General features: G+C 41.9%; 2 protein-coding genes across 4 annotated transcripts; both read left to right on the top strand.

Annotated features, from left to right (window-relative positions):
- Positions 1 to 212: 212 nt before the first annotated feature.
- hif1al (hypoxia inducible factor 1 subunit alpha, like) lies at positions 213 to 10,864 on the top strand. 3 transcript variants are annotated; one of them, XM_019892704.1, is made up of 15 exons: positions 215 to 369; positions 3,504 to 3,694; positions 3,772 to 3,938; positions 5,260 to 5,341; positions 5,464 to 5,579; positions 5,730 to 5,914; positions 6,441 to 6,547; positions 6,635 to 6,782; positions 7,092 to 7,276; positions 7,787 to 7,947; positions 8,013 to 8,108; positions 9,016 to 9,164; positions 9,281 to 9,401; positions 9,525 to 9,639; positions 10,224 to 10,864. In XM_019892704.1, exons 1-15 carry the CDS (start codon positions 266 to 268, stop codon positions 10,280 to 10,282), a joined length of 1,986 nt encoding a protein of 661 aa, XP_019748263.1. In that variant the 5' UTR covers positions 215 to 265; the 3' UTR covers positions 10,283 to 10,864. The 3 variants fall into 3 exon arrangements, with proteins under 3 accessions (XP_019748265.1, XP_019748263.1, XP_019748264.1); XM_019892705.1 differs by lacking the exon at positions 215 to 369 and adding an exon at positions 2,547 to 2,644; XM_019892706.1 differs by lacking the exon at positions 8,013 to 8,108 and having other exon boundaries at positions 213 to 369.
- A 465-nt stretch (positions 10,865 to 11,329) lies between these two features.
- Positions 11,330 to 15,960, top strand: LOC109529365 (uncharacterized). Its single transcript, XM_019892707.1, has 9 exons — positions 11,330 to 11,433; positions 12,453 to 12,543; positions 12,631 to 12,754; positions 13,024 to 13,172; positions 13,868 to 14,010; positions 14,085 to 14,277; positions 14,687 to 14,820; positions 14,890 to 15,052; positions 15,831 to 15,960. Exons 1-9 carry the CDS (start codon positions 11,330 to 11,332, stop codon positions 15,894 to 15,896), a joined length of 1,167 nt encoding a protein of 388 aa, XP_019748266.1. The 3' UTR covers positions 15,897 to 15,960.
- Positions 15,961 to 16,645: the final 685 nt, after the last annotated feature.

Here is a 16,645-nt window from a genome sequence, read left to right as displayed (position 1 = left end):
ATGTGAACAGTAATGTACTTGATGACGAATTAATGTCGATAAAAAACGATTAGTGGGTCAGATTAATGAATGGAGTGGGCCATACATTGCCTAACCCCGCTCTCAAGTGTGCATTGCTCGTGTTGTACGATCAGATTAGAATCCTCGTGCTCTTGTGTGCCCGGAATCCCTGTAACACGAGCTCCTGTTGACTTTGAGCCTGAAAAGGTACAACCGGAAACACTATTTTTCTCGGACACTTGACACACTAGTGGCGTGTTTTTTAATGAACATGCCTGACAAAAACAAGCCAAAAGACACCGGACACATCGCGACACCAGTGAACGATAACATGGACGACGGAGACGAAGCTAATGTGACCGTCAAAGGGTAAGATTTGTTTATCGTCAAATGGTGCCTTCGTATTTTCCTGTCGTGAGTGGAAACTTTTGGGAAGCACAAGTCGAGTGAAGGCAGCCCGACGGTGACTTCTCACCAAATTCATAGCTGGTGGTTTATTAGTTTCTGACCAATAATCGATCACTAAAAGCCAATATATGCGTATTGTGGTCATTTGTGGTGGTACCTGCCATGTGTGGTTTTAGTTTATTGCAGAAACTTGCCCTCTTTGCCCTTCTTGGGCGCCTTTGATGACTCGTTATATGCACAAGCAGAACAAAATGACATACGGAGTCCGCCTGTTACACCCAAAACATAATAAGAATAACAGTAATGATGATGATGATGATAATAATACTACTAATAATGATGATGCTTAGACAATGCAGTTCCGGCAGCCTTGAGATCGTCAAGAAATGTGGTAGCAGTAGGTTAGTATTCAAGATAGCACTTCATATGGGAATGTTGTTGTGAAAATGGTGGGAACAGTGCCTCAATGAGCTGAGCAGTTGGAATATTTTGAATCCGTCCAAATGTTTCATGAGAAGGTTATGTAAGCTATCTCTTTATTTCGCAATTTTGACGAGTGTGGAATTTTGGAGTACAGTATTTTGAATGTACTTAACTGTAAACCCCCTCGCCCATCCCCCTAAAAAACGTTGTGAAGGGTAAAACAAGGCCACCGTAATGACTGATGAAGTTGCACATGTTCAAATATGTCTATAACAAATATGGAGGTGAAAATTAGACCACAATAATAGTTGCACAGATCAAAATAAAGAGTTTCAAATCTGAAGTTGACCGTCAAACAAAACATTAATCAAAGCAAATGCCACGTTGTGTATTTGGCACAACCACAACACTTTGCACGTGCCTTTGCTGAATGGTAGCACACTATGCAAGCTGCCATAGAGGGTTAAGAAAAAGCATTTATGTGGCGGTGATATTATGCTTCAAGCATGGATATAGAACACAAACGGTGCAGAAACACATGTAGACAGACAGTGTATTAATACTCACAAGCATATATCTTTAGCGTTTACAAAAAAAACAGCTAAAATGACTGTAGTTCACTCAGTCATCGAGTTGTGAAACTCGTTTGCATTTGTGTATGAATGTATTATAGTAACTGTCAGTGGCCAAGGCACACACAACAGAAGAAGCACAAGGGCTGGAATAGATTAAAGGTATTTCACTTCACTTAGAGGGGAGAAGCTGACATGATTTATGAGAGTTGTGAGTTACAAGTATCATCACGGAACGAGTTAAACTCTTAAGTAAAGGCGTCACTGCACTCAAAATCGCTACAATTTGAGCAAGGACTAACTTAACCCCTCAAAAGATGTACAAGTTAAAAGAAGACTCCATGTACTGTAAATCCTTAAAAATTGTGGAGGGACTGACTACTTTACGTATCAGTCACGTCAGGACCACTTTGTCTCACAACACTTGCCCATAAAATAAGAGATAAAATAAGATGACTATGAATCTCCCCAGTTGTGCAAATTGAAAATAATGCTTTCTTAAGTCTGCAGGTTTTAATGTTGACATCTGTAAATCTCCAAAAGTTGCACAGAATATGTCTCGGTCTGTATAAAAGATGCCCGGTTTAGGACCAGAGTCTGTCTGTTGAAACTTTCTTATCCACAGCAAAACAACACACACACACACACACACACACACACACACACACACACACACACACACACACACACACACACACACACACACACACACACACAGACAAGCGTGCGCACTTCCTGTTTTGATGAACAGCATGTCCCAATCAAAGCAGGGCAAAAGTTAAATCTCTGCCTCATGTCCTCTCCTTGAAATGAGTTGTGTGCATATGTGCGTGTGTGTCTGTGAGCACTTCCCGTCTCCCTTTTGCAAGACACACTAATATGAACAAGAGCAGCGCCTCTTCTCACTTATTGCATCTCTCTCTCTCTCTCTCTCTCTCTCTCTCTCTCTCTCTCTCTCTCTCTCTCTCTCTCTCTCTCTCTCTCTCTCTCTCTCTCTCGCTCTCTCTCTCACACACACATACATGAACACAAACATGCGAGCCAAGTTTCACAACGACTAAGTGTTCCTGCATGACAGCAAAGGAATACTGTAGTGATGCACATGCACACACTATCAGTTTATTGCGCAATGCGTGCACAATAAACTGAAATTAAAGTATGCTGTTGTCCTGTCTGCAATGTTCTCTGGTTGCGGGGGAAGAGGCGGGGGAAGGACGAGAAAGGGAGGCATGGGTCAAATGGTGAGTATCTAATAGGTTGTCAACAGCTGAGAAGCCATTTTAGAAACGTTTGCTTCTCTTTCGGACTTTTCTCTTTTATTTTGGCAATCCAAAGCGTTTGTGCAGCAGAAGGATCGTTTTTAGTGTACAAGGTCAGGAATAAGGGTTGGAGTCGTGTTCATAAAGTGGTCTCACTGCAAGCCCAGGGGACATTTTTTACATTCCTGCACTAAGGCTTTTAAAAGGAAAAAGGCTGCATCGGTGGTATGCAGGGGAGCCGGTTTATTTTGAAGGGCTGTATCAGGTGGATGTGTTTTTATTTGGAGAGCTGCATCAGCTAGTGCACTGATTCTCAACAGGTCGGTCGAGACCCAGAAGTGGGTCGCGGACCCATGACGAGTAGGTCGCAGACAGGTAGTAAAAAAATTACAGCGGTTTCCCAGTTTACGACAGTACCGACATACAATGTTTGAAGGTTACAAACGGTGTGCCATAAGTCACATTGCGCAGTGGCGTAAGAATATGCACAAAAAGACATGCTCAGTGCCGTGCAGAGACTACTCTGCGCCGCTGAGCCAATACGAACACATGGCAACAAAATTACTTCCGCGTTCCATTTCTTTGTCACTGATGTTATCGTGTACAAAAACACAAAAAATTTTGATTTTTTTTTTTTTTTTTTTAATAATCAATATCACAAGCTTTTTTTTCAACTATCATGAGTTTTTGTTCGCCACTGGAAGCTTTTTATACCACAGACCTCCCCACAATATCGCGACAATTACCATATCATGAGTTTCATGTCATGAGTTTAGCAAATTGTGACGTTTGGATATCATGACATGCCTAGCATTTGGTGTTGTCTTTCTTCCTGGTTCAGGAGCTGCTCTGAGCAGAGGAAGTTACGTTCTCGCGACGCGGCTCGCTGCAGGCGAGGTAAGGAGACAGAACTATTTTATGACCTGGCTCGAACCCTACCACTGCCCAGACGCGTCTCCACACATCTGGACAAGGCGGCCATCATGAGGGTTACCCTCAGCGTCCTTCGTATGCACCGCCTTCTCCATTCTGGTAGGAAGATTCACTCCAAAATGTCCACTTACAACCAAAATGGCTGTTTGGACCTTAATTCAATTTGTGGGTCTCAGGGACAGAGAGTCCAAAGGCATCTGAGGAGGTGGATGACGACGACGATGAGGACCCGGCGGATGTCCTGTACACTCAAGCGCTATCTGGCTTCATCGTGGTGATTACGGCAGAAGGAGACATCATTTACCTGACCGACAATGTCAGCAAGCACATTGGCATCCCGCAGGTAATAATGCTCCATATATTACAAAAAACATATGCTTAAAAAATGCGCAAATATTAGGATAAGCCCCCAAAAATACTAAAATAGGAAGTGGAATATGAATAAGTTAAAAAAAAAAAACTAAAAACAAAGAATGTAATGCATTAATAATAATGAATAAAACTAATATTACAAATATTGCTGCATGTTTACCTCAAAGGTTAACACTTAAGTCAACAGTTGGTCACGTGTGGAAGCCGTTAGAATTACAGCTTTCGAGTACATCATGCGGAATGCAGTGTTAAGTTGACTAAGACTGCTTTGATCTGGTTTTGACTGCCTCTGATTCTTAAGGTCAAAGAGCAGCGTGTGTGTTGGCGGGGAGGGGGTAGACCAGTATTTTGGAGCTGATCAGCTTCCAATCTTTGATCCAGTCAATCTATTTAGATAATTTGTTTATTTACTTTACAGTCAATCCCCGATGCGGGGATTGGGCCTGGCCTGTCCACGAATAACCAGAGTTCATGTATCATTGCAGATCGATCACTGACGTCAAATGATGACATTTCAACCGATCATCGAGTTTGCATAAAAACGCAAAATATCTGCCGATCCTAACCGGCGGGATAGATCTGTGTAAAGTCCACAATACCTTGTGTTTTTAGTACTTGTACTTCTGCGCAGGTTTCAAGTTGTGAAGAGTGGGGGTGGAAGGGATTATAGAAAGGGGGGTGGTTGGGACCCATATATTCATCAAAGAAACTACAAATGGTCTCCAGGAATGCTTTCATGCCGTAAGGGTAGGAGGTGGAGGAGCTTTATGACATGATGTTCTTTGTCCCTATGAGCTGTTGGGCTTGTTTAGCAGCATCTGACAGTGAAACATATTGCACAGTTCAACCAGACCCAAAGTAAGAATGTTCAAAATCGTACCAAAAATATCAAAATACAAAGTAAGAACAAAAATGAATACAAAAATATTTGACAGATAATGCAAAAAATATTCAACAAAACAAATGAAAACTACGACAGAAAAATACAGTTTGAAAAATGGAAAAATATGACCATAAAAAAGTACCATAAAAATACACACAAAGAAAAAAAAAAATCCAACATTGTGAAATATGACATGACGTACAGAAATATCCCTCTCCCATCCTTCCTTGTCATTCTTCTCCCTTTTTCCTCTTTTGTTCCTCCAACCTTCTTTTCCCACTCCTCCTCATTTTCCTCCACTCTCTTCCTCTTGCCACTCTGCTAATCTTTTGTTTCTCCTACTGCCCCTTCTCTGTGGTTTTGTATATGTCTATCAATATTTGTTATTTTGTTTGGGTGTGTTTTCCAGCTGGAGCTCCTGGGTCAGAGCGTGTACGACTTCGTCCATCCTTGCGACCAGGAGGAGCTCAGGGACCTCCTTATGCACCCTGGTTAGTTACACCCATTTATATAGAGAATTATTCATATCAACACAATGATGATGATCATGTTGATGAAGTGGTATATCGGATGAGGTCAGCTTGAAACAGGCATTATTTGTCTTTGTTTTTAGTATGCAGTAAAAAACTGAGCGGGGGTCAGCTGCGCCAGATGAACTTCTTCCTGCGAATGAAGAGCACTTTAACCAGCAGGGGGCGCACAGTTAACATCAAGTCTGCCAGCTGGAAGGTACTTGCCCGCACGTCCTCATGCATTCTCTTTGTAAATGGTGTGTTTTAACAGATTAGGCTTTACTAAATGTTTTGTGGAAAGGCACTTGTCAACTTCAACAGTGAAAAAATAGCCTTTTTAAAGCCTTCAATTGTCTTTCTCTGTCAGGTGTTCCACTGCACGGGCCACATGCGGGCGCTGGGCGACTCTTCCGCAGCGCTCCCTGCGGACACTGTGATGACGCTGCTGTGTGAGCCCGTCCCCCACCCGTCCAGCGTGGACTTCCCCTTGGACACGCACACCTTCCTCACCCGCCACAGCATGGACATGCGGTTCACACACTGCGAGGGCAGGTCAGCACCAGAGCGCCTATCTCAGACATTAAGATAGAAAAACAAAAGAAACTCCATCAAGCACACATTGAAAGTGGGAGTTTCTTGTCATTTTTTGACGTGAGTTTTGTTTTGACTTTTCGTAAAGTCCTCTTGCATCAAGGGTGAGTGGGGCATCCATGTCCAATTTAAATGGTTTAAACCATAAATATTCCACCAACTACGATCCCCAAACACTTAAATGTGAAACTCATCATACAAAATTAAATGGCCGATAGATTTGATTGAGAGAGGAAACAAAATAACCAAAAGTGTGAAGGTGCCGACTTGCCCGCCTTTTATCTTGGATTTGGGTCTGTCATGTTGCATCTCAGGCAGGGTTTCTCCTGCGTTCGAAATTGCGTGGCGGCCACCTCCAGCTAATTTTTTTTTGTTTTATACAAATTTTCCCTCTAAGGTGGTTCAAATGTTAATTTTTAAGAGTATTTTCCTGTTCGGAGCACAAAAGAGGTGGTAAATTTTCATTATCTGTTCATTTGTTTTCTAGGTTGGGCGACCTGGTGGGATACGAGGCGGACGATCTTATCGGCCGCTCAGTGTTCGAGTTTTATCACGCAATGGACTCGGTTCATGTCAACAAGAGCCTGCACACATGTACGTTCTCCTGATCTCATCCCAGGGGAGAGGAAAAAAAATCTTGTGTTTATTTCACTTTTACTTTATTTTTTCTTTTCCGTGCAGTGCTAGCCAAAGGGCAAGTGAGCACCAGTCCCTACCGCTTCCTGGCAAGTGGCGGCGGCTTCGTGTGGACCGAGACACAAGCCACCGTCCTCTACAACAACAAAACGTCACATGCCGAGGCCGTGGTCTGCCTCAACTTTGTGCTCAGGTACGCTATAGACCAGAAGTGGGCAATTAATTTTCCAAATTACCCAACTGTATCGGATGTCGAGGACCGCGCCATGCTGACCTCAATTGTGTTCGATGTGAAGTGAATTTGTAATGATATTCAAGTGTTTTCAGATTGTAGTTTGCGGCATGTTTACGTTTTTAACTATGAATGTAGGAATTCTAAACATTTTAGAGGGGTGTCATCACTTCGGGGTTTTTTTTGTCCCTATTCTTGGCAGCGTTTGTCCCTATTATCTGCAAATAACATTGAATAACAGATAAATAAGTTACATTTCTTTCTTTGCAGCGCTGTGGAGCAGTCGGACGTATTTTTCTCCTCTGAGCAGATCCGTGCCGGCCATCGCCTCAAAGCCGAGCACCTCGACGAGAACACTGATGCAGGCGAGAGTTCCGGCAATAGCAGCAGCCCGCCGGAGATACTTCTTCCGCCCACTGCAGAAGACAAGGATGCCGTTGCTCCGCTGACAGGAGGTTGGGTGCTACTGACTGTTTTGTTTGTTTTTTTTAAACATGAAATTAGTCGTTGTTTTTTTTTTTTTCCATACCCGTAAATCTGTGTAGAAACTCTTAAGAGCACAAGTAAACAAGAAAACACAGTTATGTTTTTTGTCAGGCAGTAAGTTAGAAATCTACCTGCTGTCAAAACAATACATTGTTTTTAACCTCCAAAGTACTTTTTTTTTAAATAAGAACCAAACCTTGATTTTTTTTTCCATCTGAAAGTTATGCCCTTCTATTCTCTCTTCATTTCTGCACTTAACTTGAAAATGACCAAAATGCAGGTCGCCCACTTGAGTTCTCAGTGTCTCATTTTACCGTGCATTGGTATTTTTTTCAAAATGTAACAAACATGGCGATTTTTGTTCTGGAGCAGATCAATGACATTTCACGTAATTTCAAAGGGGAAATCGATTTGCAAGTCAAATTACTATCGTACGCAATAAAATGTAATAATCTTTGCGCTTGTTGCGTATGTCGTAGACTTCATCACGCTTTCCTTCGCCACGCCGCGCAGCCTGAGCAACATCCCCGAGGACCCTCAGGACCTTTGCACTCCGCAGCTGCGCCAGCTCCTCCTTCCCATCTTCAACCCTGACTCTTCGTCCTCGTCATCATCCTCGCCGGATCCAGAGCCAGCACATGTAAATCCAAAGCTCGCCTGCTGAACGAGGGAAACGACCGTTGCTGATGTGGTATTTTTGTCCAGAGCAACAGCGGCAGCGTGCGGGACACCAGCGAGGTCGAGAAGTTGTTTGCCTTTTGGCCAGAGGATGGCGACAAAATGCAGGATAACATGCAGAAGGTGAGCGCGATAGTTGATTGTGCTTGTGAAATTGTATTGTATCATACTTAAAGTGGACAATGGTTTAGGTTATTTTCAAATATTTTTAAAATGCGTATTTTGATTTGACAAAAAATACTGTACCACTTATATAGCGCTTTTCTACCTTGGGTACTCAAAGCGTTTTACACTGTTTCCTTGTTGAGCTACTGATGACGCAGCATCAGGAGCAACTGGGGGTTCAGTATCTTGCTCAGGAACACTTTTTAAATATTTTAAATAAAATGAAATAGACTATTGTAAACACAAAGTATCAATTTAAAATGTTTATATTTTAGTTGTTGAATACATTTTCTAAAAATATGCTTAAATGGATATAAAAAAATACTACAAATAACATAAAATCTAAGAAACTTTATTAAACATAAACCCATATGCTGTCTCTGAAGGTTTTTAATAATTCCTCAATATTGGTACTTAAAAAAAAAAGTACAATAAATAAATTACATGAATTATAAATTAAAAATGGTTTCATAAAAATTATTATAAATTACATCTATCAAAACCTAAACAATAAATAAATATATACAGTTCTGGGAAATTTTTAAGAAACCAAAAAAATACTGGTCCTTTATTGGTATTTTCACAATTTTTCATTTTTAGCAAATGCTTATGATAAATAGCATTCCATTAATTGTAATACTTTTTATGTAGTATTTTGATATTTTTACAATATAGATAACATTATTTTGTTTTTAACTTAACATTATTTATTAATTATATACCACCAACATTGTTAAGTATTATTTAAAATGCAAATAAAGCCCTCATTCCACCATTTGTACAGGTGCTTTTTTAAAAGCCACATTTTAGTATTGGCTATTGCATAGTGGCTCAAATAAAGTGTCCTGTGAATGTATATTGTCAGGTGATGGATGGCGTGGATCTGGACATGTTGGCTCCATACATCTCAATGGACGATGACTTCCAGCTCAGTTTCTTCAGCGCCGTCCCAGAAGCCAACACTGACGTTAACACAGAGGCACCACCTGAACTCACCGCCATCAACAGGAAACGGTCAGATTACAAATATTTGTATTGTAGAAAATAAATTGTTACATCGAATTACTTTTTAATACATTATTGCTCTGATATAAAGTTGCAATGGTGGTTACCACGCTCATGTCATTCAGGACTCACAACTCAGATGAGGACATTTTGTCCCAGCTGATTGCAGCAGATGACAAGCGTCACAAGCACGACAGTGACGCTGCGTCCCAGGAGAACCAGCTCCTGCTCAGCCATGTGCTACTGGTAAGCGAGATGGTAATCATGTGGCTAGCCAGCAGCCAATCGTGATGGAGAATGTGACTGTTATCGTATGTAAATGTTTTTGTTTGTTTGTTTGTTTGTTTGTTTGTTTGTTTTTTAACACAGGGCTGCCTGACGGAGAGTCAATCAGAAGAGGAGCCAGGCACCAAGGGGCGGAGTCATCTTCTTACTGACAGAGATCCCATCTTCGGGGGCATGAGAGGACTCTGTGACACCACATGTAGGTTTTCGCAACTAAAATGTTTAAAATAGGATTGAAATATGGTATAATTCATGCATCCATTCATCCATTTTCCATACTACTTATCCTCACCACGGTCACAGGGTACGCTAGCATACATAAAATGTAAATGTTACACAAACATGTATGTGCACATATGAAATATTACCTACATATATGTAGAGACATGGCGGCAGGGTGGGCTACTGGTTAGCACGTCCACCTCACAATGCAGAGTTAATGGGTTCAATTTCCGGGCGTTTGCATGTTCTCCCCATGCCTGTGTAGTTTTACTCCGATTTCCTCCCACATTCCAAAAACATTCCACGTAGGTTAATTGAACACTCTAAATAGTCCCTAGGTGTGATTGTGAGTGTGAATGGTTGTGAATGTGTCCCATGCGATTGACTGGCAACCAGTTCAGAGTGTACCCCACCTGCTGCTTACAAACTTACATTTACTGCATGGTCATTCATTATTATGATAGTATTACACATACTACACTACAGGTAAATGGACATTAAATTTGATATCCGTAAAAATGCGATATTTATATGGAATTTTCCGTTTGATATGTTTGGTAGCACTGATGATGGACATCTTCAAATCCGAGCCGCCCCCTGACTTGTCTCCGATGTCCTGACCATGCTAAAACATCATCGTGGTGGTCATTGTCTTCATCATGGTCTTCATCGTGGTCTTTCGATTTCTGCACATGCTCAGATGGCAGCCAGCCAACCAGCTACATGTTAAGATCAGAAAATGATGACACTTTGCTGCTCTGATGCACAAAAGGCCTTTCATTGACATATTTTTTATACTTAATTACCAATGATGTGTACATTTATCAACTCCGTACAGTGGCATGACATTTTGAGGGCATTTATTTGTATTTCTCTTGCATATGCTGGGTTAGTGATATTAAGAAGATCTAACACTTCTTATCGGGTCATTTCAGAAATGCATGTATGTATTATCTTTTGGGTTTTTTATGCAACTGTACTCTACAATAAACATGCAGTAAATGAGTAGTGAGCTTAGCACCAGCTAGTTTTTAGACCTACAGTAGAAAGACCACACTATGCGACTTTTTTTGAGGTAGCGGGTAGTAGTTTTGGAAAGGTTTTTCCGAGTCAGAATTTATAAACAAGGTTGATGTTACTTTCAATGACGTGAAAGATTGTTTTTAATGTGTCTATTGAAATAAACTGTTTTTGCAACCGCAGAAATATTTAATGTGTCCACGCTAACAAAAACATGGTGAAAATATATTTTTAAAATACATTCATAGATTGATTAATTTATAGTATACAGTCTATAAATGAAAACGCTACTGTTTACCCGTGACCAAGTAAGTGATTCGGAGAGCCGAATGGATGAAGAAAAAATATACAGTGAAGTATATGGAACCTCACAATGATGTTTCCCAAAAATAACACTAGTTTTATGGTTACTGTGAGTTAGTGCATGGTTTGTGCAAGGCCGTAAAAGTTCAAAGTATTCGTCAAATAAAGTTTCTCCAAACGCCTGTTACTTCAGCGTTTCCATTTAGACTCTGGTTTTAATATGGTTTTGAGTCGTTTTGTGGACACATGGTTGATTGTACTTTATTTTATTTTATATTTGTGCTCCTTTTTGTTAATTTTACCGGAACACCAGGTGACGCTAAAGCAGCTAAAACCAATGTCAGATGAAGACAGTTCGTGATGTCATCAACAAGCGACCACGTCATAGCGCGGGGGATTTGAAAATAAAAATGCCGCACAAGACGCCAACAGCATTATCCGTTACAAAGTAAGTTTGACGTTTAATTGTCTCTTTCTCGATGCGATTCACTGAGCAGTCTTTTTTTAATGTGTTCTACATAAATTAACTCAACGTAGATGTTCTTCGAAAAAAATGTTCGCATTACGGAATCGTTAAGTAATAAAAATGAAAGAAATACAACATCAGAATGTCATAAGACCACAGCCTTATGCCACTTCTATCTGCGGCACAGCTACATGGGCAACCTTTATCATTTGGTTTTGTTCGAGTTAATATTTGTGGCGACAGACCGCAGTTTACCAACACTAGAGAGAGCGTGAAGGTGTGAGCGCATGATGAAGGTATACATTTTGAAGCCTCTGAGTGTCCAGAAAAGCGCAATATAAATTTGATGAATTATTTTCTGGACCCCAAAATAAAATGTTAAATACATCAAAGCAAGTGACGCACAACGTCTTTAATAAAACCATAGTCGAATATCTCAAGCCCTCTGACTGACTAGAGAGGACTACATTGACTATCGATAGTACAGGTATATGCACCTTGATACTGACTGGAGACCAGGCCATCCATCCATTTTCAACACCACTTAACCTGAACAGGGACGCGGGGAGTTGCTGGAGCCCATCCCAGCTGACTTTGGGCAGAAGACAGACTACACCGTGGACTGGTCACCAGACAGTCGCAGGGCACATATACAGACAAACAACCATTCACACCCACATCCACACCGTCACTGAGTGGGAACCGATCCCACAGCACCTGGACACAAGTCAGGCAAGTGCACCACAACACCAACTGCGACCCTAGACCAGGCCATTGTTTGTCTATATGTGCCCAGCCATTGTCTGTCTGGCAACCTGTCCTGAGTGTACGTCGTTTCTAACCCAAACTCAGGTGAGTCTTCAGCCCATGTGCGACCTTAATGAGGAGGACAAACGCTATCGCTCGTGGATGGATGGATATCTCTTGATTTCACGTGATGCTGGGTGCATTTGTCTTGGCTTGTGTGTACATTTAATCATGAATGTGTGCATGTTTGTCAGTGTATTGAAGCGCTGTGACCCAACCCTTCCGGCGCTGTGTGATGGCGGGGAGGAGCTGGACCCTGCAGGGGAGAAACTACTCTTTCTCCAGGTATTCATCTTCTTCTTCTGAAGGTTTTGGTCACTGAAACATCCACATCCTCATTCATTGTGTGTGCGTGCGTGTGTGTGCGTGTAGGACAGGCGGCGTGTGCAAAAAGTTGGTTGGCGTCAACTGTTTGTTCTGGACTCCATGATGTGCGAGCTGGAGCGCGTTCAATCTGCCCAGCAACTGCTGACACAGCCCTGTCCCCCACAATCAGGTAGCCCCACCTACAGTCAATTTCGACCCATGGTTCCCAACCTTTATTTAGCCAAGGCACATATTTCACATTGGAGAAAAATTTAAGACACACTATTTAGCAAAACAACTGACAAAAAGTAGATACCAAAGTTAAAAATGTACGGGGAACACTATAGAAATGCTCTCATCACACTCCCTCCGCATTCTGAATTGAAAGGCGCACTATTATTTTCTTTTGGGTGACATGTATAGTGTCACGTCAGGCACTACTCTGTTTCCTAACTACAGAAGGCGAAGCTCGAGGCCACTGGAAGGCTTTGAAGGTGGAGAGCAGGACGACGGCGGAGCATACGGATGAGCTGGTCGACACGCTGCAAAAAGACATCATTGACAAACGACACAAAGTCAAACAACTATTGCAACAGCTGCAAGCCAAGGTGCACACACAATGACACAATGACTAAGTGATAGAACAATCAATGATTAAAATAATCGTTCGGTGTGGCACTAGCATAAAAAAATAATCTATTCAAATTGGAAGTGGTATTTTGTGAACCACCCCTGCTCCCCCCCCCCCCCAAAAAAAAACGGTGACCCCTAGCCCTTATACTCGACCAACAAATCACAAAATCAATGACGCCTTAATGAGAGTGCTGCACACGGATGACACCTTAATGGTAATATTTGTGTATTGTGTTTGTGCTGTTCAGTGAGTCACATGCGCATGACGGTGCTGCTGTTTTAATGCAAAGTGGATCTTCTGACAATATTCTATCTATCTATCTATCTATCTATATATCTATCTATCTATCTATCTATCGGATGTTGAATTATATCCTCACTATGGCACACGTTTCTCCAAGTATCATGTTTGTGCTCAACACTGGTTCCTAAAATGAGTTCGGTGAGGTCACAACCGTCATTTTACCTTTAAAGCAAAAGACTGCAACCAAACAATAGTTTGTCATCTCCAGTCACTGTTAGTTGATACGCTAGATATCCACAATGGTTACTTACATACACGATTCTTGGCTGTTCCCCCCCCCCCCCCCCCCCCCCAAAAAAAAAGGCTGTATCACCTAGCCCTTATACTCGCACACACATACATGTGTTATGTGTTTGTGTGTTTCAGAAGCAGCAGCGTGAAGACTTACAGGCGAGCGTGAAGGAGGCACAGAAAGCGTTGCAGACACGTGATGGTCAGCTGACTCGGCTGAAGGCGGAGCTTGAAGCGGAGCTCGGGCAAGTGGACGTCTGGCAGCATTCCAGAGAGGCGTAAGTGTCATTGGGTCACATGATCGGACGGGTGACTTGACACATCAAATGACATGGCATTCTCTTGTTTGCAGCTTGCAGTCGTACGTGGCGGCCGTGCAGGAGGTGGCGCACGTCAGCCTGCTGTCCTTCAACCAATCGCAGGTGTCTCTGGAGCTGAGGCCGCACCCTCCCGCCAACACAAATCTGGCATTCAATGAGCTGGAGCCGTTAAAGCTGTCCATCATCTGGAGCCAAGACGACCATTTCACACTTCAGATTGATCCAGTATGAAAAACTCTTGAATTTCGTTTGGTGCCATTTTGATGCCAAGGGGCTATGTTGAAGTTAGTTTTGGGGCTTCATTTAGACAAAAGTAGTGCTTTTCCGCCATCTGGTGGTATCTATTGGCAATTATAAGCTTTTTGATCAGGGAAGTGTCAATTATGCACAGATTTTCGTTATTTGTGTCATAGGGAGTTGGGAGTGATGAATGATTCAGAATGCAGTCATTGCTTTTGGTATCATTCACTTATTTTAGTGGACTTTTTCCTGAATTACATTGTCTGTTGTATACATTTCAACACTTTATTTATATAGTGGTTTGACAACAGCTGCAGCTGGAACAAAGAGCATCTCTATAGTAATAAAGGAATAATAATTGATGTGTGAACTTGACTTGCTGTCATGTGATCAGGCGAGCCTGGCGAAGCAGCTTCAGGAAGACGTGTCGGGCCGCCGTGGTGAACTCAGTGCCGCTCTGGTGGAGGTGATGGAGAACTATGTGGGTCAGGCCGACCTTCTGGCTGAGATCCAGAGTCTGAGATCCAGGTGGGCTCCGCAAGCAACCCCTCGCCATCCTCCGTGACCTGACGCGGGCGCTCCCGCTTCCTTTTTCAGCTTCGCCATCGATTGGTGTCCTGCTCAGCGTGTGCTGGTGTACCTCAAGTCAGCATCCATCTTGTGCCACCTGGAGGTGCAGGAGGGGTACCCCAATGACGGAGCCGTCCGCCTGCGAGATGTACAAAGAGACGGACAACCACTGAACACCGACGCATTGCAGGTGTGACGCTCAGCCATCATTAGCATTCATCATTTGCATCAATTATGAGCACTAATGATTATCTAAAAAAAATAAAAAATTGCGTCAGTCATTATCACCAGTCATTGGCATGTCATTGACAATTGTCACCAATTAATAGCACTAATCAGTAGTATGTATCATGACAATCAATTATAGGGATGTTTCAGACTGATACCAGCTTTGGTAGGCACCTTTTGAGTACTCACTGATACCAAGTAACTGATACCACTAATACTTGTACTTTTGATTCATAAAATTTCAATTATACCAAAAACATAATTTTAAAGACCTTTTATTTATTCCTGACCAAAAAAAAAAAACATAAACAACCCTCTCTGATTTTAGGACACGTTTGTTATGAAATGGAGGTGGACAAGCATGCAGTTCACACAGAAAAATGTCAGACATGCATGCCATTTACTTCCTGATGGTGAAACGGCCACAAGAGGGCTCCGGCACCTTAAGTATTGCTGGCTGGTATCAAATGCCTTATGAGTACCCTGTTACATGTACATCAAAAGGCATCTGTTATCGACCCCATACCAATACCTGGTATTGATACTCTATCAATTAATAGCAGCAAACACTGGCATATTAGCACAAATTATTAGCATCAATCATGTTTCTCAATCATACACAGCAATTATAAATAAATTATTGACATTAAATTAATTATTGGCATTAATCAATAGAATGACAAAAGAAATAATATTGATTTTTTTTTTTCTGTGTCTTTTGTTCTACTTTTTGCCCTCAGCCTCGAAACCCTGATGGCAGCCTCACTGATTGGCTCGTTTTCCTTTGCACCAATCCTCTCATTTGAAGTTTTGATGATAATGTTCTCATTTGTGACACTCAAATAAATAAAATAACTAGCAAGAATCATAGTCATGTGATGGTTGTATTGATGTGTGCCGGTGCATGCGTGCAAGCGTGTGTGCAAGGTCTAAAGGGAGGAAAGGAAGAGGAAGTACTGTACAATACATCCCGGGTCAGCCAAACAACAAAGTAGCCATCCAACGCATTCTGCATACATGGCAATTTTCCGCGGATTCGCGGAAATCCGCCGTTTTATTTCTTAAATTGATCATTTTTGTGAATCGTCTAAATCCGTTGAGAAAATTTTAGGGGCCGTCAGGTACCTTATCGTCGAGTTTTCACGAGCTCTCCCGAACAGTCTCTCCGTTTTCCGTTTGTAAACAGCCCTGCGATTGGACGTGTATGAAAGCTTCAACTAATCAGATCACTGAAGGCATTATTTGTTGCGGAAGTCTTAGCTCGATTATAAACGGCCCAGCGATTGGTTAACTACAAGCGATTGGACCAATCAAATTGCATGTAACATATTGCTTTACCTGATTCATGGCGGCCTGTTCGTCTCGCAAATTCATTGTTCTGGGATCGTTTTGAGCGGAATTATGAAAATTTTGACGAAAGATCAGGAGTCTTTAATCCTAGAAATTGACTCAAATGTCAAGAATAAATTCCGATTGGACTGGCTTGACAGAAAAGTCACTGTAAAGGTTAAAATTGGTTCCAAGTTCGACGAAGTTACAGAAGCTCTTGGACAAT

This window comes from Hippocampus comes, unplaced genomic scaffold (genome assembly GCF_001891065.2).
Source record: "Hippocampus comes isolate QL1 unplaced genomic scaffold, H_comes_QL1_v1.1 scaffold72, whole genome shotgun sequence".
NCBI classification, from domain to species: domain Eukaryota; kingdom Metazoa; phylum Chordata; class Actinopteri; order Syngnathiformes; family Syngnathidae; genus Hippocampus; species Hippocampus comes.
This window is presented reverse-complemented; position numbering and strand designations above follow the sequence as displayed.

Bases quoted from the DNA above. Each gene is read 5' to 3' on its own strand.
- LOC109529365 (XM_019892707.1), top strand. From the start codon at position 11,330: ATGAAGACAGTTCGTGATGTCATCAACAAGCGACCACGTCATAGCGCG. The intron at 11,434-12,452 runs GTAAGTTTGACG...CATGTTTGTCAG, and splicing joins ACAGCATTATCCGTTACAAA to TGTATTGAAGCGCTGTGACC. The intron at 12,755-13,023 runs GTAGCCCCACCT...TCCTAACTACAG, and splicing joins GCCCTGTCCCCCACAATCAG to AAGGCGAAGCTCGAGGCCAC.
- hif1al (XM_019892704.1), top strand. From the start codon at position 266: ATGAACATGCCTGACAAAAACAAGCCAAAAGACACCGGACACATCGCG. The intron at 5,580-5,729 runs GTACTTGCCCGC...TTTCTCTGTCAG, and splicing joins TCAAGTCTGCCAGCTGGAAG to GTGTTCCACTGCACGGGCCA. The intron at 9,402-9,524 runs GTAAGCGAGATG...TTTTTAACACAG, and splicing joins TGCTCAGCCATGTGCTACTG to GGCTGCCTGACGGAGAGTCA.